This window comes from Salarias fasciatus, chromosome 1 (genome assembly GCF_902148845.1).
Source record: "Salarias fasciatus chromosome 1, fSalaFa1.1, whole genome shotgun sequence".
Classification (NCBI taxonomy): domain Eukaryota; kingdom Metazoa; phylum Chordata; class Actinopteri; order Blenniiformes; family Blenniidae; genus Salarias; species Salarias fasciatus.
The window spans coordinates 15,459,711-15,487,369 of NC_043745.1; the positions used below are offsets into that span (position 1 = coordinate 15,459,711).

At 41.5% G+C, this 27,659-nt stretch overlaps 2 protein-coding genes across 2 annotated transcripts; one reads left to right on the top strand and one right to left on the bottom strand.

The window, feature by feature from the left end:
* The first annotated feature begins 3,764 nt into the window (after window positions 1–3,764).
* On the top strand, window positions 3,765–7,518 carry LOC115392305 (tetraspanin-3-like). The gene is made up of 7 exons (XM_030096895.1): window positions 3,765–3,922; window positions 4,492–4,683; window positions 5,248–5,322; window positions 5,497–5,598; window positions 5,726–5,878; window positions 6,005–6,088; window positions 6,678–7,518. The coding sequence occupies exons 1-7, from the start codon at window positions 3,860–3,862 to the stop codon at window positions 6,768–6,770; spliced, it is 762 nt and encodes a 253-aa protein (XP_029952755.1). The 5' UTR covers window positions 3,765–3,859; the 3' UTR covers window positions 6,771–7,518.
* A 3,028-nt stretch (window positions 7,519–10,546) lies between these two features.
* On the bottom strand, window positions 10,547–19,130 carry LOC115387709 (proline-serine-threonine phosphatase-interacting protein 1-like). Its single transcript, XM_030090545.1, has 15 exons — window positions 18,995–19,130; window positions 18,268–18,368; window positions 17,505–17,579; window positions 16,915–16,949; window positions 16,720–16,826; window positions 16,406–16,468; window positions 15,759–15,851; window positions 14,754–14,799; window positions 14,544–14,623; window positions 14,108–14,206; window positions 13,705–13,801; window positions 13,139–13,235; window positions 12,264–12,346; window positions 11,787–11,902; window positions 10,547–11,643 (listed from the first exon to the last, which is right to left on the bottom strand). The coding sequence occupies exons 1-15, from the start codon at window positions 19,025–19,027 to the stop codon at window positions 11,512–11,514; spliced, it is 1,257 nt and encodes a 418-aa protein (XP_029946405.1). The 5' UTR covers window positions 19,028–19,130; the 3' UTR covers window positions 10,547–11,511.
* Between the last annotated feature and the right edge of the window lie 8,529 nt (window positions 19,131–27,659).

A 27,659-nucleotide genomic window follows, 5' to 3' on the forward strand; every position in this document is an offset into this window, starting at 1 on the left:
GATGGAATCAGTTTGGCAGCAGCATTTTGGACCAGTTAAGAGTTTTGACAGGTTTAAGGGGGAGATGAGACAGGAGTTGTAGTTGTTATGGCTGGCTCATGAGCTGCAACATAAAAGGGACAACGCACAGGGCCACACAGGGTCTAGGTTTAAAAGTTTTTTGGTTTTTTTTAAACCAAAAATACTCACAAAAGGAGAACAAAATGGCGTCTGCTGTGGCGTGGTGAGAGCTCAGGTGCTGCCACAGGTATTGACCTCAGGTGAGCTGCTCCTGCAACAGAGTCATGATTAGTGTAGTGATCAGTGCAGGCACAACAGTGGCTGCAACACTCAGCCTTAAAGGGGGGTGAACAACCCAATGGTTGTCATGGAAAGCCGTCGACTGTTGCACTTGCCACCCTGGTCCTGTCAGTGGGGTCATTTGGGACTGACATGTAGTTTTGTTACAGGAGCTGTGTTTATTGCAGCTGGAACATTAGGCTCCTGAACCCTGTATGGATCGAGGGCCCGATGTCATTTCCTGCAGTACCGCCTGAAGTGAACCTTACTGGATTGCACTTAACACCACAGACTCTTTCCCAGTTGCAGTCCCTGCAGCGATAATGTGCTAGTATTCCCCACTACTGCCGCTCCACCAGAAGTCGCTGCTGTTATCCAGGGGACACCACCTTCTCAGCCGCTGTCTTTACACTTCTCAGAGTCCAACAACGACTCCAGCTGGCCGTCGGTTTTCCCTGTGTTGCTGCCCGTCACCCGGTCGGACGAGAGGCACCGTCGCACCATGGATGAATACACGGCAGGAGTGTAGGGGGTTAGCACATGGCGCCCACCAGGAACTGTCCTTGTCCGGCTTAACTGGTTGAGCTTCATGGCTGCCAGTGTCTTCTGATCAGTGCTGCACTGCAAAACAGCCTGTGAGCTGCCAGTAGACAGCTCGTCTAGAGCGACTGGCACACAGGAGCTCCGGATGACTTTATGGTCTTGACAGCCAGCTGCTTCAAACTGACTTCAATGGGAAGATGTGCAACGGACGCCATTAGTCTAACAGTTCAGTAACTTCCTGCTTCTTGTGAGAGTGTGACAATCTGCTTTGACATGACCAGGTTTTCTGCAACAAAAAAAAAAAAGAAATAAAAATAAAATAAAATCCTCTCACTTGTAGCAGGTACTGATGGCCCCAGTTTTGAACTGCCCTGATCTCGAGTGTGCCTTGTTCCTCCACTAACTATGACTTTAAGCAATAACCCTCGCCTCTTCTTCAGCGGTGTTCCAGGGCTCGCCAAGGGCCACCCAGGGTTACCGCTCAAAAACAAAATAAGTGGTGGAGGTCTGTCCAACACCCAGCAGCTCCCTTAACTAAACACACTCAAAAATTACCTCATGAATCTTCTAAAAATAATAATTAAAAAAAAGTCTGGGATGGCACTATCAAGACACAGGGTCTAGGTTTAAAAGATTTATTTATTTTTAAATCAAGAATACTCAAAGACAACACAAACAAAAAGACATCTGCTGTGGAGTGGAGAGAGAGAGAGAGTCTTTATAGCCTCTGCCTGCTCAGGTGCTGCCACTTAGGTAATCACCTCAGGTGAGCTCCTCCTGCAACAGAGCTGAGTGTAGTGATCAGTGGAGGCACAGCAGCGGCTGTAACACAGGATAGGCCAGGCGGGAGATGATGAGGGTGTGGACTGCTGTGGCAGTGCTGCTGGGAGAGCGGGGGGATTGAAGGAGATTGATGATGAAGGTGCTGAACCGGTGACAGTATTGATGTGGGACTGGATATTTATGCTATTTACCATGTTTTACTTGACATCATTATCACAGGGTGGAAATGAGTTGAATGCTTTGTACCTAAAGTTATCAGTATGTGCCATGTATAGCATCCTGTTTTTCTCACCCATCTCAACTTGATAGATTTCTTTTCCATGTCGTCTTGGCCTTAATGATGGCATAAGTGATTGCCAACAAGCAAAGTTAATGCATAATTCACACAGCAGATGTATGTAATGTCAGCAGAGGTGGCCTCAGCTCATTCTTTTCTTTTTATTAGCAAAAGTTGACAGAGATAAATGTGACAAACTTTCTCTTCATAAAACCAGTTTTTTTTTACTGTATGTATTGTATTAAATTTTCAGATGAAGTAATATATCTTACCCTCATAAAAGCAGACTCACAAAAGCAGATTTAATAAATATTTAGAGTCTTAATTTCCTAAGAAAGACAGCAATGGCACATCACACGTCCCATTTATTTATTATTGCAGAGGGCCTGTTGTAGCACTTTTTACTTATTCAAGCCTTTAGTCTGAACATTTGAATAATTCTCGTAATCAAAATAAAAATTAGTATATGCTTGTAGGGACATCTTGTCTATTGCTTGGCACTCATCAATCTTGCTCTCACACCCTTCAGGGCCTGTGCTAAACTAGCTATGACACACTGCCACCCTCTGGCATAAAAATCCTCTGCAGCACTCATCAGACGCTCCCATGTCAGTTTTTCAACATAAGGGAATATCAAATAAAAGATTAGAAATTCCACAGTTTATATTCATATCACACTGGGAAAATGTATCTTCTCTGACCTCTGCACTTTTTCCTGCTGCTGTATTTTCCTTTGCAGCACTCATTGTAGACCAATCTCTACATTCTGTGCAGCCCAAGAGTCTGTTAAAAAGCTAAGTGTTATTGCCTGCAAAGACAGTGGAAGAGAAAAGCCGGTTTAACCTTATCTCAGTTATAACTACCTTGATTACTGCAGCTTTGGTGGCTTGAACGGTTCATTTTCCAATCCCAAAGTTGATGGTTCAATCCCCTGTCTCACTCTGTCCATGTATTAATGTGTTTGAACCTAAAGTCCCTCCCACTGATTGGAGAACGTCACATGGCATCTGCCAGTGTATGCATGAACTGGTGAGTATGGCTGAGGGAGTAAAGTGCTGAAGCAGTGAAAATGTGCTATAAAAGACAAAGTCCATTTTCCATTTCAAAGTCAAAATGATCACAACATTCAAGATGTGTGGTCTGCTGCTTTCATCAAATGAACTGCCATAGTTCCCGTTTATCCTTATGACTGAAGTGTTTAGTCACAATATGGCCTTCAGAGAGAGGGAAGGATTTTCTTTGGCCTTCACAATGATGACATATGCCCACATTTGCAATAATATTCATGGAATTTAACTCGATTGTAAGGAACAGCTCAAAGCACCCTATGAGTACAAATATATAGTTATCTGGGCCTTTTTATTTTCATTTTAGATCCCTTACAGAAGTTTTTAAGTGTGGCAAGCTACTTTTTTTTTCTTTCTTTTTTTTTTTTTTTTTGCAACAATGTGATTTTCAAATTGTTAGCTCCAGGCTTACAGCAAGAATGTCTTGGGTTCAAATACCAGCTCCAGTTCCGGGCGACCCCTGGACAGGATTAAGTGGAATAGAAGATAAATAGATGGATTTCTCATACACTTTAACACTGGAGCGGGTCAGTCTGATCTGCAGAGTGTCAGTAAAAGGTGAAGAGACCGGAAGTTCTCCGTTTTAACGTGTACAATTAGTTGATAACGATATTTTCGAGTTGTGATGGGTTTAATGAACACAGTGATGAGTGACATTGTTGTATTGATGAGCGGATAAACTCTCAGCCTTTGTTTTGAAAGGTGACGTCAGCGCGGCACGTGACCTGACGCCGCTCTGTTCTCTCCTCTGATTGGTCGAGGCCGGAGGACTCCGCGCAGTGGGGCCGACCGAAGCCATTTTATTATTTTAAGACCAGACAGGGTGCAGGTGCATCAGTATTATTTTTTTTAAAAACATATATATCTATTTAATTACACTAACCGCTTTCTTTTCAGCGCTCACGCCACCATGGGCCAGTGTGGGATCACATCTTCCAAAACCGTGCTGGTTTTCCTCAACCTCATCTTCTGGGTAAGAAGCGCAGCAGATGCTGGAACAATGTGCAGCAGCGTCCCGGTGGCCGCTCGCTCGCTCGGCCCCGGGATGGAGAGGCTAGCCAGCCTGCTAAACTGCGCCAGAGACGGGCTGCAGCTCGCAGTCCGCGGGGGACAGCAGAGGCTTCCTCGGGCCGAATGCGTGCATTGATTTTTGACATCTGCTGCAAAATGCATGGAGGCTTTTCAGAAAAGTGCCAGTTTAGTGATGGTTAGCCGCAGAGCTGCCGCCCACAAGTTGGAGCTGTAATGACGTTATGCAGCAGCTGAGCTTTAACCTGCAGATCAACACATCCTTGCGTTTAAAATCAAAATAGATAACCATGCCATCTGCACGTTAACATGTCAGCAATAATTGCTGAGCCTTAGCTCTTCACCCATCTTCAATAATTTTATCTGCATTATATTTATATGGTGCACAATACTGTATTTCCACTGTCAGCACTTCCAGTCTAACGCTGAGAAAATGTAGGTTAACACAGTTTTGACAAAGCATTCAGTTTTTTCCTTTGTATTTAATCCCTGCTTGTTGTTTTCTGTCTGCAGGCTGCAGCTGGGATCTTATGCTACATTGGAGCCTATGTGTTCATCACATACGATGACTACGACCACTTCTTCGAGGATGTGTACACTCTGATTCCCGCTGTCATAATAATAGCTGTGGGGACTCTCCTCTTCATCATCGGCTTGATCGGCTGCTGTGCTACAATACGGGAGAGCTCCTGTGGCCTGGCCACTGTAAGTGGGGACCGCTTCTGCTTTCCCTCAGAATGAGAACAATGCATGGGAGAGAACACTTCAGTTGCACACTACATGGAGGACAGGAAAAATTCTAATCTAAATAATAGTGGGTTCACCATCCGTCTAGTCTCTGCAACAGCATCTTTTAGATGAGTGGTCCTCCCGGTTACGAGGCCCTTCAAAAACCCCTTTTAGCACGATTGCAGTTTAATTGAAAATTGTCAAAATATGTTCTTTGAAGCTGAAGTTGAACAAATTAAGATGTTTTAATTTCTTTGTCTTCCCATTACTTTTCACAAACAATATTATTTTGAAATATGACATTTTTGTAAACGTCTTTTTAGGTAGGACTACTTTGGAATGTGTCCTGTTTCAATTTCTCTGTAACTACATTTGTTAAAAATATGTGTTATTTTAATTTATTATAAATCACTTCAACCATCAAAGGAGAGGCCCCTCATTTGGGTCGACCTGTTTATTGTATCTTTGAGGATTAGAATAATGTTTTTTTATTTTGTGAAGATTTCTGTTCAACTGCTTTGTGTTTTGCTGTCGTTTCAGTTTGCTGCCATCCTCCTGCTGGTGTTTGTCACAGAATGTGTGGTGGTGGTGCTCGGCTACATATACAGGGCAAAGGTAGACACATTCTCACTGACCACATCATTTCTAGATTCATTATTCAGGTAAACTCCGTTGTTGCTGTTAGATTGGTGAGGGTGAGATCAGAATATATGATCACTGCGATGGGAAAAGCTGGTGCTTCTCCAAACTAATGCCAGGAAAGTGACTGCAGCTGTGTATTTGTTACAGGTCGAAGATGAAGTCAATCACTCCATCCAAAAGGTTTACAACAAATACAACGGCACCAACAGTGACGCTCCCAGTCGTGCGATTGACTATGTGCAGAGGCAGGTGAGTGGAAAAATTGAGCTTTTTTTCCCCTTTTTTTTAATTTCCAGGCACAAAATCAACACGTGAACAAATTAGATTGAGGCTGTTCAGCGTTTTCTGTGTTTTCACTCGCTATTCTTCCCCGTAGCTTCACTGCTGCGGCATTCACAACTACTCTGACTGGAGAAACACTCGCTGGTTTAAAGAGTCGAAAAACAACAGTGTCCCAGTCAGCTGCTGCCAGCCCAGCATCACCAACTGTACAGGCACTCTCACTCGACCAGCAGACCTCTACCAGGAGGTAAACACACACTGAGATGCAGGCCGATGCAAAATTTAAACATTCTCCAAAAACCATTCCTCTGTATTTTGCCATATAAAAGATCTAAGTTGGAAAAAAATTTTTTTTTGTTTTTTTTTGTTGTAGGGTTGTGAAGCTCTGGTGGTGAAGAAATTAAAGGAGATCATGATGTATGTCATATGGGCTGCTCTAACATTCGCATCAATACAGGTAAGAAATACAAAACTGAAGTATGCAGAGTGACTTCACGCAGATAAAAATAATCAGTCTTGGTGAACAGTTTATCGCCTCTACATGGAGATCAGCGCTCCTTCGAAGAACAAAACCTGCCGCACTTCTTACAGAATAAACAAGTCAGCCACTTTCTGTGGCCTTTTAGTGTTTTTATGGCCACCACAGGGTCTCTTATATACCACATAAGGGAGGTGTTAATGACAAGGTCGCTGCTTATGACCTGGATCCTCCGTACAGACCCTTCTGAACAAATCGATGTCTAATGTATTGGTGTGCGATAAAGTTGATCACAAGCTGAGGTAACAGCATCTTTGAGTAAATTGTCATTTCGTCTGGGTTAAAGCAGTGTGCTTGTTGTTGACCAACAATGCTCTGCTGCTCTTTAACCACAGTGACAGTTCCTCTGTGAATTAATGCTATTATTAGTGTCGGTCTACTTGAGTTGCTTTGTGGAAGGAAAAGAAAGAAAAAAACATTAGAAAAGAGTGCTTTTCAATTAAAGCACTCAGCATACTGTTTTATATATGCAATTTGTTTTTGTATGTATGTGTGTGTGTGTGTGTAGATGCTGGGCATGCTCTGTGCCTGCGTGGTGCTGTGCAGGAGGAGTCACGACCCGGCGTACGAGCTGCTGGTCACCACCAACAGCTACGCATGAGGAGCGCCGAGCGGCCGAGCGAGCACCTTAAAAATCCACGGGAGCGTCACCGGACATGTCCACAGTAGATATCAGACGTAGTTATATAAGCTCAAGCACACCTTGCACAACTCATGATAAAGTAGCGAACACTGACGATGTGGTCTGGGTGGGTGGGTGCTTCAAGGGAAACCCCGTTATTTATTGACGTGCTTTTTAATTACCATCATTCTGAATGTTTTTTTATTTTGTTTTTTCTTACCAATACTGAAAAACGTTGCAAAGCCAAAGTCATGTAAGGCTAATATACGTTATTGATGTAGATGCAGATTTTCCTCTTTTTATCGTGGCTTCTTTGAGTTTGTGTTTATTCCCATTGAGGGCGACGAGGAGCAGTTTGGAGCTTAGCTGTACAAATCTGCTATGAAGTGATTTATGGAATGTATTTCATTGTGTGCAGGTTTGCACTCTGCAGCTGGAGCTCTGGAGATATTACACGGCTGTTTAAATGCATAAGCTTTGCTCAATTGAACTTGTAAACACTATTCCTACGTCTCCGGATTGAGCAGAGGTTTTTTTTTTTTTTTTTTTTTTTTTTTTTCCGAGAAAAGAAAATCTTTTCACCGCATTAAAAGATTGGAGGCTCTGTTTTAACAATGCAATCCAGTGTTTAAGATAAACTTCCCAGACAGAATGTGAATCAGTCTTTTGTGTTTTGTTGTATTTTGTTTCTGAAGCAGCTTTTCGTCTCTAAAGCCATGTCTGGTAGGAAGAGTTCACAAATGTTCCGGTTGTGAATAATTGTAGATTTTGTTTAGATGCGGATGTTTTCTGAACCAGGCTTCACTAGTGAGGCATTGCCAATGTACAAATTGTGAATCAACCCTTTGGTCTGTGTGCCATCAGTGGGAGTATTATTATCAGTGTAACCTGAAAACTTGTTCCTGTAGGTTAAATTCATTTCTCCTGTTTAGTTTGTGAATTATGAACCCGAGGGAGATGACTTTACTGCATTATTTCATACATTTTAGTGAAATTGTGCATCGTTTTTAATATTTTTGAGCTGTTAAGTTGAGCCCATTGATATTTAGCTAGCGCTGCAGAACAAAAAAAAATCATCTGACAGAATTGTGTATAGAGTGGAGAGCAAGCAGTAAACAAATAAACTCATACATTTCAACTGGATTGTTGGTCACTGTGGTTTTGTTCATATCCTTTCTCATGAGGGTAATTGTGTTTGCAGATAAACTGAAAATACAAACGTATAACTGCTCACTTGTTTCACAGTATCGTTTGTGTTTTTACTATTAGTTATTGTCATGTTGTATCACACAAAGTCCATACTGCAGATTGTAAAATACACAAACCTGCTTCCGTTTTGTCGAACTGCCATCCATATGGAAACACAGGGTTATTGAAAATAAACAGCTACACATTTAAACTGATCGATCACAAGAAGGAAAGACATGTAACAGAAATGCCAGCGGTAGAAGTAAAAGATAACATGATCTTCCTGTATAACAGTATTTATGTTACTGTTATTTTATGCTTGCACCATGTATAGTAGTCCTCTTTACAACTTGTAAAATCACAAGTTGCAACTGTGAGCACATCCAGAATTTGAATTAATATTCAAACTGTTGCACTTTTAACTAGTAAGTTCAGTCTTTCAGGAGAGAAAATCGTTCTATTAATTTACCAAAAAAGACCTTGTTTTAATGCACACCTTGTTCGAAGGTTTGTTTACTTCTACAAGAGATTCAAAGGGAGCTGAATGCCGTCAATCATGTAAATGCATACATTAAAAAATAAGATTTTATTCAGTTCAGGGCACGTGGGCCACAAAGATGTGCTCGGAAGTAATTTATCAAATCAAATTGAGTTTACTCGCATGAGACATGCTTTGCGTTCATTGTGGCAGAGGTCACAAACTGAATCCCAATTATCAGATGAAACACAAAGACATGAAGAACTTGACTGATGTAGAAAAGCCACAGTTGCTTATTGAATCATGTAACAGACTGTTTTTTTTTTTTTTTTTTTTTTTTTTAAAGAGATGTAATCATTTTGAACAGCAGTAGAGTTATGGCATATCTCCATCCATCTTCCATACTGCTTTATCCTGTTCAGTGTCACAGGGCGCTGGAGCCCATCCCAGTTTACTGTGAGGGAAGGCAGGATACAGCCTGGACAGGTCCCCAGTCCACCTCACAGAAACAAAGACAGACAACCTAGGGGTGATTTCTGGCTACCAATTAACCACACACGCATGTTTTTCGACCATGGGAGGGAATGAGAGCACCTATAGGAAAGTCACACATGCAGAGAGAGAACATGCAAACTCCACACAGAAAGGCCCAGATGGACTTTAAATCCAGACCAGAGCTTGAACCACTACTCGATGAGAGATTTGAGATGTTAAATTGCAGTATATTTTAATAATGGCACCTTATGAATAAATGGAAGTAAAGTTTTTATTTTTTTAAACTGCTGTTCAGTATAGATTATAAAAAAAGAGAGAAGAAAATGACCTTGAGGCTGTATTTAATCGATACACCAGGTGCCTGTCTGCCGGGAGATTCAAACTTGTGAAAATCAGCGAATCCTCCTTGACACTTTGACCCTTTGACCCGGCTGCTGTGGCTTCTCAGTGGGAAATGAACTCAGATCACATGATTCTGTTCAGATTTCAGCTGTAGGCGGGACTTCAGAGTCCTGCTCCATTAAAAACTTACTGTCCATTCAAGTAATTTTTTCTTCCAACAAATAAATGAAACGATGTGGAATTTTGCTCAACCATTTATTGAAATACAACCAGGGGCGGCTGGTATAAATGGGCTAGCAGGGCTAAGCCCTCCCAGCACAAAAAGACAGTTGATACAAAAAAGATGAGAAAATTGTTTTTTAAATAACTTACAACAGATTGTTTTAAGTTTAGATACAATCAAAGGAAGCAACAGCACCAATCAGTCAAAAGTAAAACATAGAATATCTCTAAATTTGCAGATTTTTTACAGCCCCAGCAGATACATTCATTTCGTTCTTGTAAGTGATTGACAGGTGTCATGTCCCGCCCCCCGTGGTTTGCTGAGCATTTCGGGCTAACTTCAGTTAGCTCACAGGCCACTGACTTTTGACCAATACCGGCGATTAAACGCAGCAGGGCTGCTATTTGGGCCAGAGTTGGGAAGGAGGGAGAAAAACTTCAGCTGTGGCGGCGTCAGCATGAACGAGGTGGACTATTTGCTTTGGATAATCCAATTTATTTGGACCGATTGAATGCACTTGCCATGCTGTCTATTGAGACGGACTTCATCCAAAAATTACCAGACTTCAACGACATGGTGATTCACCTGTTTGCATCCCAGAAAGGCGTCGATGTGAGCTTCTTTTCAAATAAGGTAGGCCCATGTTGACCTGTTAAAGGACTGTGACGCCTTGTTTTTGCTGAGGTTAGCTGTTGTACTGAAGGCGTGTTTGGCACTTCATATCACCAAAGTTGCAGCAGGCTATCTGTGGGCAGTCGATGAAGTTGGGTTGGTACACGTCTGTAGTGCGTAAATGTGTGCGTGTGTGAGAGAGAGTGAGTTGATGTAGAACACTAAAAAATAGATGTAACTATAATAGGTGATGTTGGTTTTGCAACTCTATTTAATCTGTATTAAGCAAGCATTTGTTAGCCCACCCAATAAATTTCACCACCAGCCAGACTGAATACAACCAAAACCACACCCTTTGTTTAAATTAATTGAATTTACTTGCTATATTGATATTGTAACTTCAGCCAATCAGCTGTGGGCTTTGTATGGGTTGGTTGGCTGACAGGAAGTTTGTAGTTTTTTTTTTTTTGCGACAGCAAACATGTAAAAAAATTTTAATGAACAAATCTTTAGTCATATTCCAGGTTCTCTACAAGCTGTCAATGAACAGCCGTTTCCCACATTCAAGAGTATTTACCTGTCTACTGAGCGTGAAGTTGCAAAATTTAACAAGTTGAACCAGTTTAACAAAAGAGTTTAATATAAACAAATGGAGAGAAGCTGTTTTAAAGATGTTTCATCTGCTGCTGTCCACAGGGTGAGTTCATACATTTATTTGTCTGATTAACTTTATATAGTCTTGTTGTGTGCACTCTTTGTGGCATTAGTTGTGATTTTTTTCCTCTAAAAGGACGTTTCACTGTTATGAGGAATATTTTGAAACAACAAAATGTTTTGAGATGTGCATGCATAACAAGAAACCAAACTAATAAGCTTGTAGGTTCAAAATATAATTTACTTCAAAATAAATGATGTTCATTATATTATATTAACAATATGTCTTAATTTATTTCTGGAAAATCATACTGTTCAAACAGAAAATGAAACTATTATCTGCTGAGTTCAGTGTTCATTCATGATGTACATCGAAAACTACAAATTTGAAGTAAATTAGGCTACAACTTTGATTTATATTGACAATATTTACAAGTTTGATCATCTATCCATGTTACTTCATGAGCTTGACACAAAATAATTAACACTATGTTGGTATTTGTGGATATTATTTTGAAGGGATGTGCTCTGAGGGCACAAATCTGCCACTTCAATTGCCAATTCACTTGATGGCCAAAATAACTTTCTATGTCATGAATCATTGCAATTTATCATGTGAGTTGGTTTCATGTTGAGATAACTGTTCTGTTGATTCCATATTATGTCTGAAAAACAAACTAAGGAACCATAAGCAATAGAAAGTAATGACGCCACAGTGTGTGAATGGTTCAGATTCTGCCCAGGAAGTTCCCCGGGACCAGTCCGGTCAGTCCATTCCTCTCCACGGTCCACCAGCCGTCTTCACCCCGCTCCAGCACTCGGACCACGGCCCCTCTGCTCACAGACATCTCATCTTCTTCCTTACCGAGCAATATAAGGATGGCAAATGTTAGTTATGGAGGTCTCAAATCTTTACATTTTTTTTTCTAGATATCAGAGTGTCTGTGTTTCACAAAGGTCTGAAGTTGACAGTTTATCATGAATAATGTATCAAAAGAATCACCTGTGCGTCGTACTGATAAACCACAATACAGTACTCTCCATCGGTCGGAGCTGTGGCCACTGCTGCCTCTTGCTGGAAACATGGTAACGGTGCATATCCCTCATCGGAATTCTCAACTGAAAACAAAAATAATTTCAAATGATTAATTTTTGATTTTTCTAAAAAAAACACAAAAACCTCAGAACTGAAAATACTTCTGTATTGTGATCCTATCTATTCCCCTCACTTGGATGGCTGTTGGACTCCCTAAAATATATTTGTATTAGTAGTAAGTCAGGTCCCTCATTACATACATGAGTGGCAGAGAAATCCTTCTGATTATTTTGATCAAAGTTGTTAACTTTTGTGTCGAAAATTGGCAAAACTGTTGTACTGAATCACGTTACTGTCCCTAATGTGATCCTTCTTATGAAAAGAAGGTGCATAAAGAGCCAGTGACATCTCAAACAAGCCTGGTATTGTCATACTTAAACTCACCAATGGATGTCAGTGTGGATCGCCGGGCCTGAGCGCTGTTGGTGTTGTTGATGACAGGACTTCCCAGCTGGGAGTCAGAGTACCTGTGCATTTCATAGTAAGACAGATATTTCGGATAAACACAGTGCCTTTCAGCAATAGCTGCAGTGTCTGAATTCAATGTATAAATATAAATGCATGGAGGCACCTTTTCTATAAGAGTGTAGTTCTGCCCTGTGGAATTTCACGGGGGGAAGACAAGGAAAAATGGACTAGAAGTCATTATTCAAGTGTTTCTTCATGTTTGGTGCAAAAATGCATTTATTTAAAGAGTCTACATTTAATCATTTCATAAAAGTGAAGATGTTAAAATATTTTTTCTGAAGAATTAAATGCAGTTTCAGCCTTATGCCATATTCAGTGATGCTTTCTTTGTTTTCCTCTCACCATCCTGCATCGACAGACTCCAAACACCAGTCGCATCAATTGGAAAGTTCAGGTTAATGTTTTTAGTTTGTCAAAACGTAATTGTTTACCACTGACAGTTTCTTGATCCTCCACTATTTGCTCTTTCATTTATTTTCTTACTCTGTTGTATGTTGAGCAGCTTTAGTCCGAGTCGGGTTGGCCGGTGTTGGTCTGCTGTGTCTGTACTTGACACCAGCTCGAGGTGTGGAAGAGTTTCACTTCACTTATTAAGCCTTGTCACTTGCATGTAAAGCGCTACACGGACGTGAGTTATTGTCGAACATATTCATGTATTCTAATTCTGAGTGCCAGCCATTCCTGCTGCAGCAGTTTAAGTCATGTGTGAGTCTTTTGTCACACTAGAATATCATACATTCTCACAGCATTGTTTCATTTGGATTTCAGGCCCGCTGCTACTTGAGTCACACCTTCTCGTTGTTGTGTCTCCTGTCCATTCAGATTGAGCTGGACCATTTGTGCCACTGAGTGTCCCCGCCTGGTTGTAGCTTTCAAATACGATGGGCTCTGTGAGAACGAAAGAGACGCCGCTCAGTCAAACAGTCCCTGTGAAATGTTTTTGCTCATTTGTAAAGTGAAAGCATAACATTTTGCAGAACTTTTTTTCTTTGAATTACAACTTTCTCACTTCTCTCTTCCACTTAGCAGTTTCCACTGACAGAAAATTACATTTATTTGAGTGACTTGTAAAATGTAGAATCAGTTTATGCAAAAAGAAATGTGATGGGTTGCCATAGTGATCATGATTATACTTTCAATAATCCTTCTAATGGAGCTTATGCTCAAGGCTGCAGGAATATCCTGTTAAGGTCAGTTAAGTTCAGAAGAACCCTAATATGTTGGTGGTTTGATCTCCCGTCATGGTCTACGCACACGTGAATGTGTTGGTGGACGAGACTGAACCCATTGAAGTGAATGGAAGCTTGTGTGTGTGTGTGTGTGTGTGTGTGTCTGAGTGAGAAACTGAATAGTTTACCTGGAGGCTTCGATCCTGTGCTCCTCTTTTCTATGAAACAGTTGTTGTCTGTAATCATGTCACAGTGCTCCAGGACCTTCCTCACCTCTTCGAAAGACTGTTTGTTTTTGTTTTAACAAAAAGAAAAGAAAGGAAATTACACAGGAAATAGATTTGGTCACATTTCTGGGTGAACTGGGAAAGTGTGTGTGTTCCTACACTTTTTTCACAGGTGTAGTAATCCACCACGGAGTGACAACAACCTCTAAATGAGTCTTTTGACATTAGAGTGGTAAGAACTGAGGGTTTCGTCATTACAGTTGGTCACTGTCCAGAGAAGTTTTTATCACGAACTTTCTATTTCTTGGTGTTGAGTGTCAGGAGAGTGTTGTGGTGGTTCGTAGTGAAGAGGAGAAATCCTGACCTCGTCGTCTCTGACACACTGCATGGAGAAATGATTGCAGTGGTTCCAGAGAGCACACCTGAGCATGCTGATACGATCTCCCTCCAGCTGCTGGAACACCTGGGATAAACATTAGCAAAATATTTTTAATGTGCTGTATTCACATCGATGCACTATGCTGCTGTTGTAACTTTCTGCTTTTGATTGCCTCTCAGCTGAGTGATTTACTGCCTGGTGAAAAACCCTTCAGCAGAACATTGTGGTATCTGCATGTTTCTGCATGGTTGTGGTTGTGCTTCTATTTTTAGTCCCCCCTCATTATGATGAAGTGTGCTTCCGTGACTGGTCAGCTTGAGGAACGTCTTACAGGGTTGAACAGGTTGTGGTGTGAGGTTTCGTCTCTTGGTCTTGCGACTATATCGCAGAGAGCAGCTTACAGGAAAGAAGTGTGCAGTACCTCACACGTGCTCCTGTGCGTCTCCTCCCAGTCCCGGCGGAGATAATCGAGCTGAACAATGTTGTTGAAGTACAGCTTTTCTGTGAGGGTCACAGCAGTGTCGGTATAGAGACTGTGCACCATGGCCTCATTCAGCTCTGGCATGACTAAAGTTCACGTGCAGCTTAAATAGAGAACCAGTCAGAGATGAAATGTGACTTTTGGTCATACCTGCTTCATTGGCTGCTTGTCTGCAGTGTTTGATCCGGAGACGTGTCTGGAAAACAAATGCGGCACACGCATGACTGATGTGACAAAGTGTCTGAACATGTGCCAGACAGACTGAAAGTATATTTAGATTAATTTGGACTGAACTGTCCTATAATTGAATTTCCCTCAACGGAGATAAAAGAAGCTACAGCGTTACATGTGCTTTCTTTAGTTTCATCTTGCTCGCTGTTGCACGGTTGCAAAAAGTCCCATTGTTGGTGGTGGCCTCGACATTAGGGAAGTATATGCTCAGGAGCAGAAGTTCACTTGTTCTTACTTGTTCAAACTCGGGGATGGTCCAGCTTTCAATCGTGGTGAAAGCCTCAAATATGCCACAAGAAGGTCCAATTATGACTGACCAAATTTGCCACAAGTATTTGTAAAAATGATGACAATAAATCTACTAAATAAGACCTTAAAGGTATAATACACGATTTTGATTTCCGGATGGATCACCTAAATAATTGGTGAGTCTGTTTGTCAATCATTCTGACGAGCTGCTTTCGTAAGGCGGTTCTACGTGCTTGCGCCCAATCAGCTTCTCCCTTTTGCGCATGCGCAGTCAGAGTGTTTATGTAGCCGGTGAGCTTCTGAGCTAGTACTTACCGATGACGAGTCTGACATAATGAAACTGTAACTGTTTCGGAAAAAAAGCTTTATTTATGAGCAAGGCGGATCGCAGAAACTGTAAACAGAGCCGTGCACGCCGGAGAAGAGGAGATCGCGCTCGTACACTTCCGCGTTTCCTGGGAGAAGCAGAAGAGCCGGGCGGATGGTCTGGCGCATGCGCGTTGTTCAAAAAGTGAGTAACAGACTTGGGGCTTCGTCTTTTCGAGAAAATCGTGTATTAGACCTTTAAGTTTGACCTGCATCTGAAGAAAACTGAGGGGCGGGTCAACTGAGGAGGGTGGAGTTTGGAAAAGCACGGTGGCAATTTTAATGGTTCCCACAATGTTTGTGCCGTACCTTCTCAGGAATTTTACATGAAAAGTTTGTTTTCTCAGCCCCATGCTCTGCTTCATCAGCCTCCTTGCCTCTCAGCTCGTAGTTCTTCTTTGACTGCAAGAAAGAGACGCAAAGCACGAGTTGCATATTTCCACAAAGGACAGACACGAAACACCATTTTAGTTAAGGTTAATACTGAAATATTCCCTGATACATTTTTTCTCAGTGGTGTATTATTGTGAAAGACACTTAAAAAAATAGAAATGTTTGATGTGCTGAAGATGGGAGACATCTAAAGCAGGATTTCCTGCATGTTTCAGCTCTCTCGGCCCTGCTCAATCTGATGTTGATGTCTTCATCATGCTTGTAAAGAAGCCCAGTAACGAGCCTTCATTGCAATCAGGTGTGCTGCAACTGCGAGAGACCTGAAGCACGCAGGACACCGGGCCTCACGGACCAGGGTTGAGAAGTCCTGATCTAAAGCATGCAGAACGGTGAAAAGAGCTGGACTTCCCTGGCCTGTACAGTACAGTTTTGTCTCAAAACATTAGAATATCATGGAGATGTTTGTGTGTTCATTTCTATGCACTCAATACTTGGTTGTAGTCACCACAGTCCATCACATGGAGCACAGTGGATAGATGGATAACATTTTGGGTTTCACCTACTTCCATGGTCTTCTTGAAGAAGGAAACCTTTTTCTTTTGAACCTTCTCCATGATGCTTTCAAACTGGAACCAGAGGCAAAGTAATGCAAAAGTTTAATGATATCAGTGATTATCTGGCTGGAATATATTCAACGTTTGACCTGGACTTTTCTATTAGAAATTCTTGAAAGATTAAAATCAGAAATAACATTTTTAAAGTTAGATATTAATTTTCAAGACTAAACCAGAATGCCTCACAGGACATGCAAACCTCCCACTAGAAAAATGTGTGTTTCCCAAAAGTTGGTTTTGAAGAAACAGAAATTACCCAGTACCTTTTTCCTCTGCTCTTTTTGATGCTCTCTGAATGTCTCAATCTTTTTCACCTCCTCTTTCAGTATGTCAGACAATTGGATGTGAAAGTTCCCAACGTTCTCGATTTCTGAAAACAAACATTCAAACAGCAACATGAATCATTTCAATCGAACGCAGCAGCTGTTGGATTTATGCTTTCGGAGCTACTTGCTTACGAGTTTTCAGCTGTTCAAAAGACGCTCTCAGAGTGCTGTGAAAGCATCAGAGTCATTAGTCACCCATGCAAATTCTATACTGTTTCTTTTTAAAGGTTTTTTCTTGAAGTAAGTGCAAAGGGATGATCTGGCGTTTTACTCTTTATCTAATAATCAAATTTTGCAAATCATCTTTTTCATGGTAAAAACTCAGCGTTTAACAGAAGTCTTTACTGTTCTCTTACATAAAAAGCTAGACGTGGTTCCGTCTTTGTTGTTTTATTGGCTGTTGAGCATTTCTCTGCCAGTGACTGACCACAGTGATATCTGTGATCAGTTTCCTGTTCAGTGTCTGGAGAACAAGGCTGTCATACTACTTGGTGCACTCACATGCACTTACATTCAGTGTCTTTTTTTTTATCCACCTGTCTCAGTAATGTCTGCTTCCTCTAAAAGAAACTGACTCAGAGGCGTCTGGCTGACCGCTCTTTTTTATATTATGCAAATCTCATGATTTGTGACCTTTTTCCCACATTAAGTTTATCATGTATATATAGTGTGTGCATACAGCTCTTAGTAACTACATGTTGAATATATTGAGTGTTTTTCACCTGATCTCGGTGTTCCCTCCAGCTTTGCGAGCAATGCTCACCAGTTCCTTTCCATATTTCTCCTCTGCTGATGCCCTGTGCAGAATAAACAGACAGATGCATCACTGTTTTCACAGTAAACAGTGTTAAATATTCCTGTCCTAGAGGAAAAGGGATGCCGAGCTTCACTTCTCCATGCATGGACTGTCCTTTGTACCCATCACGGTATTTAACGTCTGGCTCTTTGACACTGCCTCTCAGTCGTAAAACTGAAAGCATCAGTATTTGCGATGACAGACATGGATTTTATGGCGTTATTACGCAGGTGGCCGGTAAATATTGTTCATTGACCAGACCCATTCTTTGTGAGCGTTGGTCACGTTTTAAAGTTCACTTCACGTGAGCTTGTTTTTGTTTCCTGTTCTGCATTGATAATGGACAATTCTTTGTGGAAGTGAGTATTTGTGTGACTGGAAACAGGCCCTATTGCAGGAAAAGTGCTAAAGACACAAGTTTTTAGATATTGTTTTCAAAATGCCTGCAGTTATTAGGTTGAGATGCAGAAAAGTTACGTTTAGCACATCTGTGAGTGTGCTGTTTCTATGGAGTTTAAATTAAACATTTCCGGTCGTGATAATAATAGAAGTAAGGAGTATGTGCTTTTCTAAGCAATTCTGTGGCTGACTGTTTCCAAAACTTGCTGTGTTTGCTGATAATAATAATATAACCACAGTTATGAAGTATTTGAAGCTTTCAAAAAAACTGAAAGGCAACAGAACAGAACCTCATCTTCAGAAGCTCCTCCATGTCTTTGCACATCTGCCGTCCTTCACGCAACCTTTGGATGATGGCGTCGTACCCAGCATGACACGTGAAATCTGGCCCCTGTGTTAAGAACATAGAAAACCCCTGAAGAAATTCAGTAGCAGGCAGCATTGCTCAACATCAGTTGCAACACGCTCTTGAGTCAGTCTTGAGCTCTTTGCATCTTAAAAATGCAGAACTACACTCGGACTTAAATAAAATACTGATATGACATAGTGGCTCAGTCACTTCTTGGAAAAGCTTGCTGTCGATCAAAGTGGAACTTCAGCTCTTTTAGATCTGTACAGTGAAACACTGTTAACGTTGTTGCTTTTTACAGAGCAGAAATAACGAATACATTTCAACTGATAGCACAGCATCACATTGATTTCCAAACTGTAAGAGTATGGACATGTAGCAGACATTCATTATTAATATTTTAGAAGATTTCACACCATGGTGACATAGAAGTAGGCTTGATTTAATCGGCACATATCATTTATAAACATGTATGTGGCGATAGCAGCAGTCCGTGCCAGTCTAAGTGTCTTTTGTTTTTGGTACCCAGTTAACATTTGTAATACTGTTTGCATTTGATTTGCGATTTATTTATTTGGTCTTTTGAGTTCGGCACATGAATATGCGAGCTTTCAGTATGTAGCACGGACATTTTCAGCAAAATATGAGGCCAGAAAAACCAGACTCACCCAGAAAGCATCTTTAAACATGAGAGGAGTCATCCTGCCTCTTCTCTTGTAGAAGTCTTCACAGCTCTTCAGCACAAACTGCCCTGATGAACAGTTTTTCTCCGCCAAGTATGTTACAGCCCTGTGTACGTTGCTGGCAAAGTGTGTGTTAAAGAAGTGTGAAACATCCGTGAGTCGTTTTGAATGAGGAAGAGCTTCTGCCCATGATGTCACTGACCACAGGAAGTTCAGCCCACATGTCAGAAACAATCTCTTTCACTATCATTTAGGGGGGCAGCGTTGCGTGCCATCAACTTTTAAGAACAGCATTTCTAGAACCTTGCTCAGATAATGGTACAGCATGGCCTCTCAGTGCTCCTATAGGCTATGCTTTATAGTTTTTTTGTTTTGTCATTAACCTGCTCATTTACTGTAAAAACTTCCTGAAGGCAGTCTGGTTTCAGTCAGACCTGCCGAGAGGAAACTGGGTCATCAGGGTACTAAATCGAGAATGATACTAAAGAATTCTTTGCTTATATATCTAAGGGGGAATTCCTCACTTTACCTCATCATGCGTAACAATGCATGAGACTAATTTAGATCTTCATCTTCATCATCACTATTTTGTTCTTGTTCAGTTTTAATTTTATTTTTGCATAAATTTAAAAGCAAATAACATGAAGCATTCTAGAAAAATATGACCTTTCAAGTTTGTGAAATCTCTAAGTTCAAGCACATTGACTTAAAAAACACAGGAAAAGTTCATTTTCCACATAATTTCATTCAACCATGAAATAAAATACTATTTTATGTATTGCTATTTTGTATTTTCTGGTAAATAATACAATAATTTTGATATGTCATGAAAAAAGTAGATGTTATTTAACCATAAATCAAAATTATGACCATTATTATATTTTACAAAGCCACGAACTCAACTGCTATATTTGACTTTTATAGTTACGTTTGGTAACATTTGGGTTCGTTCTTGATGAACATTTTGACTTCACGTCCCCTGAGACTGTGTGTGAAGGTCACGCTGCCTTGACTTGACTTGAAAGAAGTCATGAACTGTCCTCTACATAACAGATGCTATTCTATATAAACTGGGTTGGCGGAAGCCGTGACGCAGAGGGTTGGAGTTCTGTGTGAGAACTAGCCTCACTCTCAGTCAGCTGACTTTTCTCCATCTGTTGACACAGAATAAACTAAATAAGATAAAACCTCCTGCAGCACCTCGACTCCTGATCTTTGACTCTGTTTCGAAAAATTCCACAGCAGTTCTCCTGCATGAGTTTTATGGACACAAGCATCTTTTTGTAAGACAAAGAGTCATGCTCTGTGACAATTTTAGAAACCCCAGAAACATGTATCCTGTTGTTTAGTAGGACTGTTGAATCAGTAAGTCATACATTTGCCAGCATTTTTAGACACTTTAAAACAGTGTTTCATTAGTTGTACATTCAAGACATGAACACAAGGGGGAGACAAAAGACCTTTTGAGACAATAATGCATGCTGGGTGTTATTCTGGGGTCAAAGCCGCCTGCTGCTCAGACTCAGCAGTTCCTAAATCTCTGCGGGGGATCAAAGATAAATTCCCTAATCTCTCAGTCCAGTTGAGATGCATACAGACCTGTGCCTCGGGCATCTGTCAGGCACACCACAGAGACACGCCAGTGAACACAGAAGCTCGCTATTGATTTTCAAAGTGAGCAGGACACACCGTGGTGTCTCTCACCGGCCGCTCAATGAGATGTGTGAAAATCTTTGGCTCTCTCACAAAGCCGGGGGATCATTCTGTCACACACCTAACAACATGCTAAAGGGGCGGAACAAATCAATACAGCCGACTGAGAATAATTCAACCTCATTCGCTTTAGGGTCGTATTTGCTTCATATTAATGGACTTTTTGAAATCATTGCTCTAATTTTGAAAGTGATGCCTGATGGACACATTTTATTAATTTTTTATTGACTGGTCAGACGAAATTTACTAATGATTTTATATTTAGGAGTCGGCGCCTTTTGAAACCAGACACAAACATCAGTGTTTGCCCAAATGAAACAGGCGCTTTGTTGTATGTCGGCTGTCTAATCTCAACTCACTGAAATCCAATTTTTCTGTTTTGAACTATGATTATTATCAAGAAAAACATTTCAACATTTGATTGAATTTTTGTTTTTATTCTTTTAAAGGACTGTCAAAACTGCTCACTCATGAATTGGTTCATCAAGATGTGTATTCTGTGTCATTATTAGTGTTTGTAGTTTGCCTTCTTTTTCAGAAAATTGTAATTTATTTTGAAGCTTCAGATTGAAGTCATCAGTAGCCATCTTTTGGCTCAGAAGGAGAGTAGCAGTTTAGTTTTCCCTCTTGGAGAACCGAACATCTACCAGCTAGAGCGAAAATAATCCTTCCAGGCCAGGGCTTACAAGTTTTCGCTTCGATATGTCTGCGTCCGCGGTGCTTGGCCTTCGCTGTGACCCCGTTTGAGGCCTCAAATGGAGGGACAAGCCCTGGGAATCAGCTGCGCTGCCAGGGTCTGAATACACACACACATACACACACACACACACACACACACACACACACACACACACACACACGTCTCCCACTCGTTTTCTTTCTCTCTCTCCCTCACACTCCCCGGAGTGGCAGTTATTGAACTGTGACAAACGAGCCGTGTCAGACCAGTCCCCCTACCTGGGGGATTGGCTAAATGACCTTTCCATTACCCAACCGCTGCTGTATTCCCCCTCCACAGATAGAGTTACACCGGCAGCCCCACAGCCCATTTGCCAGGACCAGTGTCACCATTGCTACCATTAGCCACTACATCCTCCCAACCATTCTCACAATTGTTATATCTTTGAATTTTTTTTTCTCATTTAATTGGATTTATTTTATTTTCAGGCTTTCGTATCACATGGATGAAACTGTGCGGCGTTCATATTGATTTTGTGTGTCGAAGTGGCGCTCGGTCGAGCGGGCCTGGACTCTGCGTGCGTGCTGAGTGATGAACATGCGATGCCAGAAACAAGTTTTGCCTGGTTGCTTGGGTTCATGCACATGTGTGACTTATCGCTGCATGCATGTGTATGTATATGCGCGCACAAGCATGCATGTGGGCACATGTGTGTGTTTGTGTGTGAGCCTCTGGCCTGCAAAGTGTGGGACTTAACTGGTTTTCACACATTCTCCATCCTCCATTCTTGCTAATCCCCTGTTGACCATTGGCACCAGCTCTGAATCTCACCAGATACTTCAGGGGGAAAAAAAAAAAAAGGCTGAGAAGAATGAAGAGGGGGAGGAGAGGAGTGGAGCATAAAGGTTAAAAAGTGAGGAGTGGCAAAGCAAAGAGGATGCAAGCGGGAAGAGGCGAGGAATAGTCAGACAAGCAGCCTGAAGCAGCGGTATTAAAGGAGAGGAGTGTAAAAATCAGAGAACAGAGTTTTTGAGCAGGACCGAGTGTATTTTACTGCTGGTCAGGAATGCAAGAAGTGAGTCCTTGGCCACATTAGTGGAAACCTGTTAGGAAGCTGACAGATGGAGGGCTAATGATGTGTAGGCACAAGGGCAGGGCCTGTAGTTGCGAGTGAGACGATCTGTAGTGGTTGTCATAATACAGCCGAAAACCAACAGCTGAAGGAGGCGGAGAAAAGGAGGGAAGGAGAGGAAGAAAGAGCAGAATCATGCCACCCCCTGAAAGTGAGCTGGGGTCTTTCTCATATTTGATCTGTGCCTGGCTCTGAATGAAACATTTATTAGCTGTCCTAATCTTCAGCATTACTGCGAAGAACACTGGCCATAATCAATTTGATCCTCATGTGACTCGTACTCCCTGATGTGCCTCTCTGGACACTAGGATGCATGCAGTATGGCCACACACACACACACACACACACACACACACACACACACGCACATCTCTACAATGCACATGTGTGCCTTTTTTCCTGTTCTCAGTGTAAATATTTGATTATCTTTGATGTGACATAATGCCATCTTGACCGTGATTCTGTTTCTTTGATGGCTTTCAAATGTGCATGAATGCCCGTGTGCGAATGCACTGTGCAGCACTGGTTTTAAAAAAAAGAGAAAAAACATGGTGGGGAAAGGAGGGAATGTGTGTCAGGGTTTACATTCATGCAGTGTGTGTCGTTTTCAGTTGTGTACTCGTGCTGAACCCGGGCAGAAAGACTGTGTGCCACAGTCAGTTCCCCTTACACACTGATCCACTCTCTCCTCTTTCATTCTCTTCAACAAACGGACTTTTAGTGTTACACAAGTCTGCCCAGTGCGCCGGCATCACCTGCCCCCGAGACCTTTGCTCTTCTCAGGCTCTCCTCTCTTCTCTCACTCCCTGCCCTCTCCATCTCCAGTCTTGCCAGTCTCTCTGGAGCTCGCCATCTCCTACCAGGTGCTACCTTCCCTGTGTGCGAAGGACTGCTTCAGCGTTTGCACCATGTGTCCACGCGTGTGTAGTAAAGCCACAAAGGGAAAACTGCTAATTTGCTAAGTGGTTTCATCCAGGACGGATTCTGCTTGGCTTCACTCTGATCAGGGCTGCAAAGGGAGTCGGGAGTCCACCCAGACCGAAGCCAACACACGCAGACACTGTTTAGTCCAGGCTCCCCTCTTTGTTTCAGATTTGTTTTTGTTAACATTGTGTATTATTGTTTCTCCACCATCTTTAGCTTTTTTCGGTTTGGACACTTAGAGAAGAAAAACACATGGCAGAAGTTCAGAAATTATTCCCAATAAATTGCTCTCTGATCATGAACTGTGAACGTGTCAGATTGCTGCTGTTGATCCATCCATCTCCTGGATCTGGAGCCATTTCCCAGCCACACACAGACACACTCAGAGCTATATGGGCTGTTTAGAGTCAACATTTAACCTGAAAGAAGCGTTATTTGGACTGTGAGAAAAATTCAGAGGATTTGAATAAAAAAAAAAACTCTCACATGCACAGGGACAACATGCAAACTCCACATAGAATGACCCCCAAACCCAGCCTGGACTCACGATGAGCTGAGACTGCTGACCACTGCTAACACTGAGGTTCACTTTTAACCACAGTGTGGAGAAAAGTTGAAACTGTTTCGAGATTCTATTATCCTTATTTGAGCACATCCTGATTATCAGACACACCTGGAAAAGCATGGACTCTATTCCTGGTGATAATGCAGACAGCGAACAGCAGGTGGTGCTGTTGAGTTACTGAATTCACTTTTGTCCTGCGTCTCATCCATTCACATCCTTTTGTTTTGTGTTCAGTCTCAACAGGGGATGCTGGGGCCTCTCCTCTGCTGGTCCAGCTCGCGCGGGAAAGACTGAGCTCTGGTGATCAGGCTGCTGCAGTGTTCAACATCACAGGTTTGACAGGAATGACTGCATGCATCCAACCTATTATATTTTAAATAATGCATCATTTATAATAACTCTTTACTTTTACTTTTTTTCACATTTTCTGAGAACAGTAATTCACATTTTAACTTTTCATGAAGTAAATTATGCTTCATACCATGATGAGTAGCAGTTTTTTCACCCTTAACATCGTCTTTTAAACTTTGGAACAATAAATTAATTACTCCTGAAAAATAAACGCTAAAGAAATTATGGATGTGCAGCTGCTCAACTTGTGATACAGACATTTCACTCAGGTTTTTATAAGTGCATTAGTGAGAGTTGAGAGAACCACTAAAACTCTTTATATTTTTGTGTATGTCAGAGAAAATGAAACAATCAATGTTATAATACTTCCATACAGATGTAGGACTTTTGTGAGAGCTGCATCAGCAGCTTTGAATGGCAGCTTGTCTTTGGTCTCGTGTTGCAGAGGCAGGTTGGTTGTTGGTGATCCATCAGACAGTTTTTATTGCTGTGGTAAAACTGAGGACAGCACAGGTTGCGTTTTACAGTATTGCATCAGGGGAAGCTGGAGGCAGCTGTCGATTGGCTGAGGGACGGAGTTTTTGCGCTGCATCCTTCTTTACCTCAGTTTCAGATTTACTACAGATACACACCGATAGAAGTGTTGTTTTCAATGATGGTGTCATGTATTAAGCAGAGATGTAGAGGTTCAGAAGGATTTTTAATGGTTGCTCAGAGAACAACCAGCAACAGACTGTATATTTTGTCTGTCTGTATTTTATACGCCTCAAATTAAATATAAAAAAAGTGTTGGTGTCTAAATGGAAAATGATTAATTTCAAAGACTTCCAGCCTCAGCTTTATTTATGAAGAGCTTTAAAAAAAACCACACGGCAAGCCAAAGTGATGTACAGAGACATGAGAACATATCAAACACAGAAACGAATTAAATCTCCTGAGAAAATCTGAAGCATAAATAAAAACGGTAAAGCAGTCAAATGAATAAGAACCAGTCTGTCACACTGAGCTAAAAGTCAAAGAGGAAAATAAAAGAAAGCATTTTAGGAGAGGCCTTGAAACCACATCACTGTACACTGGTCTCCAAACAGTAAAATAACACTGATTTTCATAAATTCCTCATATTAAATGTTAAATAATGAGTTGTTAGCTTTTTTTTAAAAAAAGGGGAAAGAAATGGCTTACAACAAGCCAGAAGGAGGCTTTGGATAGATATTTAGTCAAAAAAAAAAAGAAAAAGAAAAGTGGTTTATGGTTTTTGTGACTGTTTTCATTGTTCGTGTAATGTGTACACTCTCAGGACAAGGAGAAAAAATCTAATTAAATAAATATTTTGTTATTTCCATTCAATGAATTGGTATTAGTGTGAGCATGGCTCCATCCAGGCGTGTTTGTTTATGCACGCAGCCGGGCAGCCGGGCAGGCAGGCCCAGGTATCGCCGTTACAGAGGTGTTGTGCTATGCGGTGGTGTGCATGATTATCGACCAGCGTGTCATGCAGGATAAGGCCCAGTGTGCCTCTGTTGACTGCTTTGCGGTCAGCACTGCAGGGAGCAGGATTGTGGTTAGCCTACAGACAGCCGAGACGGTGTAAGAAGATCAGTCGTGTGAGTGTGTGTGGGTGTTTGTCTTCTGCTGCCGCCGTGCCCTTTCTCTATTGTCTTTAATACACAACGTCTCCGACTTCAGTGTTTCTTATTGTGCCACTTCAGCGTGTCTCTATTTTTCTTTGTGCCTTTGTCTTGTTGTTCTCATCTGATGCACGCACACACACACGCACACACTTTCAATTATTGGGGAATTGCCTAAGGCCTCAAACAAGCCACCAGATCCACTAATGGCCCTGTTGCGTGACGGTCTATTTTTTTTTTTTTTTTTTTTTGCCCCAGCAAAAACAATATAATATGCAGCGAGCGACCGTTTTGAATTCATCAGCAGGCTGCTTCTGTGTTTGAATATTCACAAATCTAAACTGTAGCATATAATAATTCACCTTCCTCTGTCTACTCTTAAGTCTCATACTTACTTGAATCACCTATTTATTTTGTAGTTTTTCAGGCCATTTTAGCTTTCTTCTCTCCATTCGTGTGGACATGTGGTCATAGACGCATGCAGGATTTGGGCCCTGCAGCCGGAGCTAATGGATGGCTCTCATAGATGGTGGGAGCTTCGCACAGGCCAGGCAGAGATGCAGGTTTTTTACCATGCTCTGATTCTTCCCCATCCTGATGGTAGCGCCATCCAAGAGAGCTTCATCAATTCTTCATGGGGCCGAGCACTAAACATAAACAATATCTGACGGAGGTTTGCCACAGGCATGCTCCGAGCACCCTAAATCCCCCCTTCCTCTCCCCCCTCTCAGTGTGTTTTGCAAGCTTGAGCAGTTTCGATATGGTCGCGGTAGAATGGGGACATCTCATTCAACATCAAGTCAATTGTTTGATGTGATGTATTTAACCTCGACTGTGCCCGATTCCTGTTGTGACACACAGGAGCTATTGATTGTGGTCTTGTTGGCGCTATGACACTTTTGCTGGAGTTTTTCAGCTCACATCAAGCGGGAAGCCAAGGGACGTCAGTGACACGCTCCCACTTAATCCTTATTTAAACAAGACAACACGTTCCAAATAAGCTTTTTACTTTGATGCTGATGCACTGATCCATGATCATTTTACCTTTTAACATTGTGTGAGTCCAGAAGATTTATCTTTGTGCTATTCACATTAAAATCAGAATGATGGCATTATGATTATTTAACATCTTCTGTCAACACTTTTACATTCAAATCTGTATTTAATTATTCATCATACAGTATAATATATGAGGAGTCTTCGTTTTTATGTTGCATATCCTGTTTTATTAGCATCAGCAAAAATGTCAACTATGCTCAGTTCTTCCGCCGTCTGTATATCTTCCACTGGCACACACATCATGATTAATGAATTTGTTTGAATAACACCAACACCCCTTTAACCCGGAGCATGAATGTCTAATTAGTTTTTATCAAACACTGTCTCTCCTACCTTGTCTTGATTTATGTCACTTCATACATCGTAGGACACCAGGCACTTACCGCTGTCTTGCAAATGAATTCTGTTTGTGTAATTTGTAGCAAAACACATCAGACTGTCACAAAACTCATCAATATTCCTTTGCTCCCGTGCTCAGATGAGCTCCTAAACAGCATAGTTTTTACTCTTACCAGCACTAAATACGCTCGTGCCAACAGTTGTCTCCTAGTAAAAGATAGTAAGAGTATTGATTTCTACTCTGGTGAGGTGATTTCTCT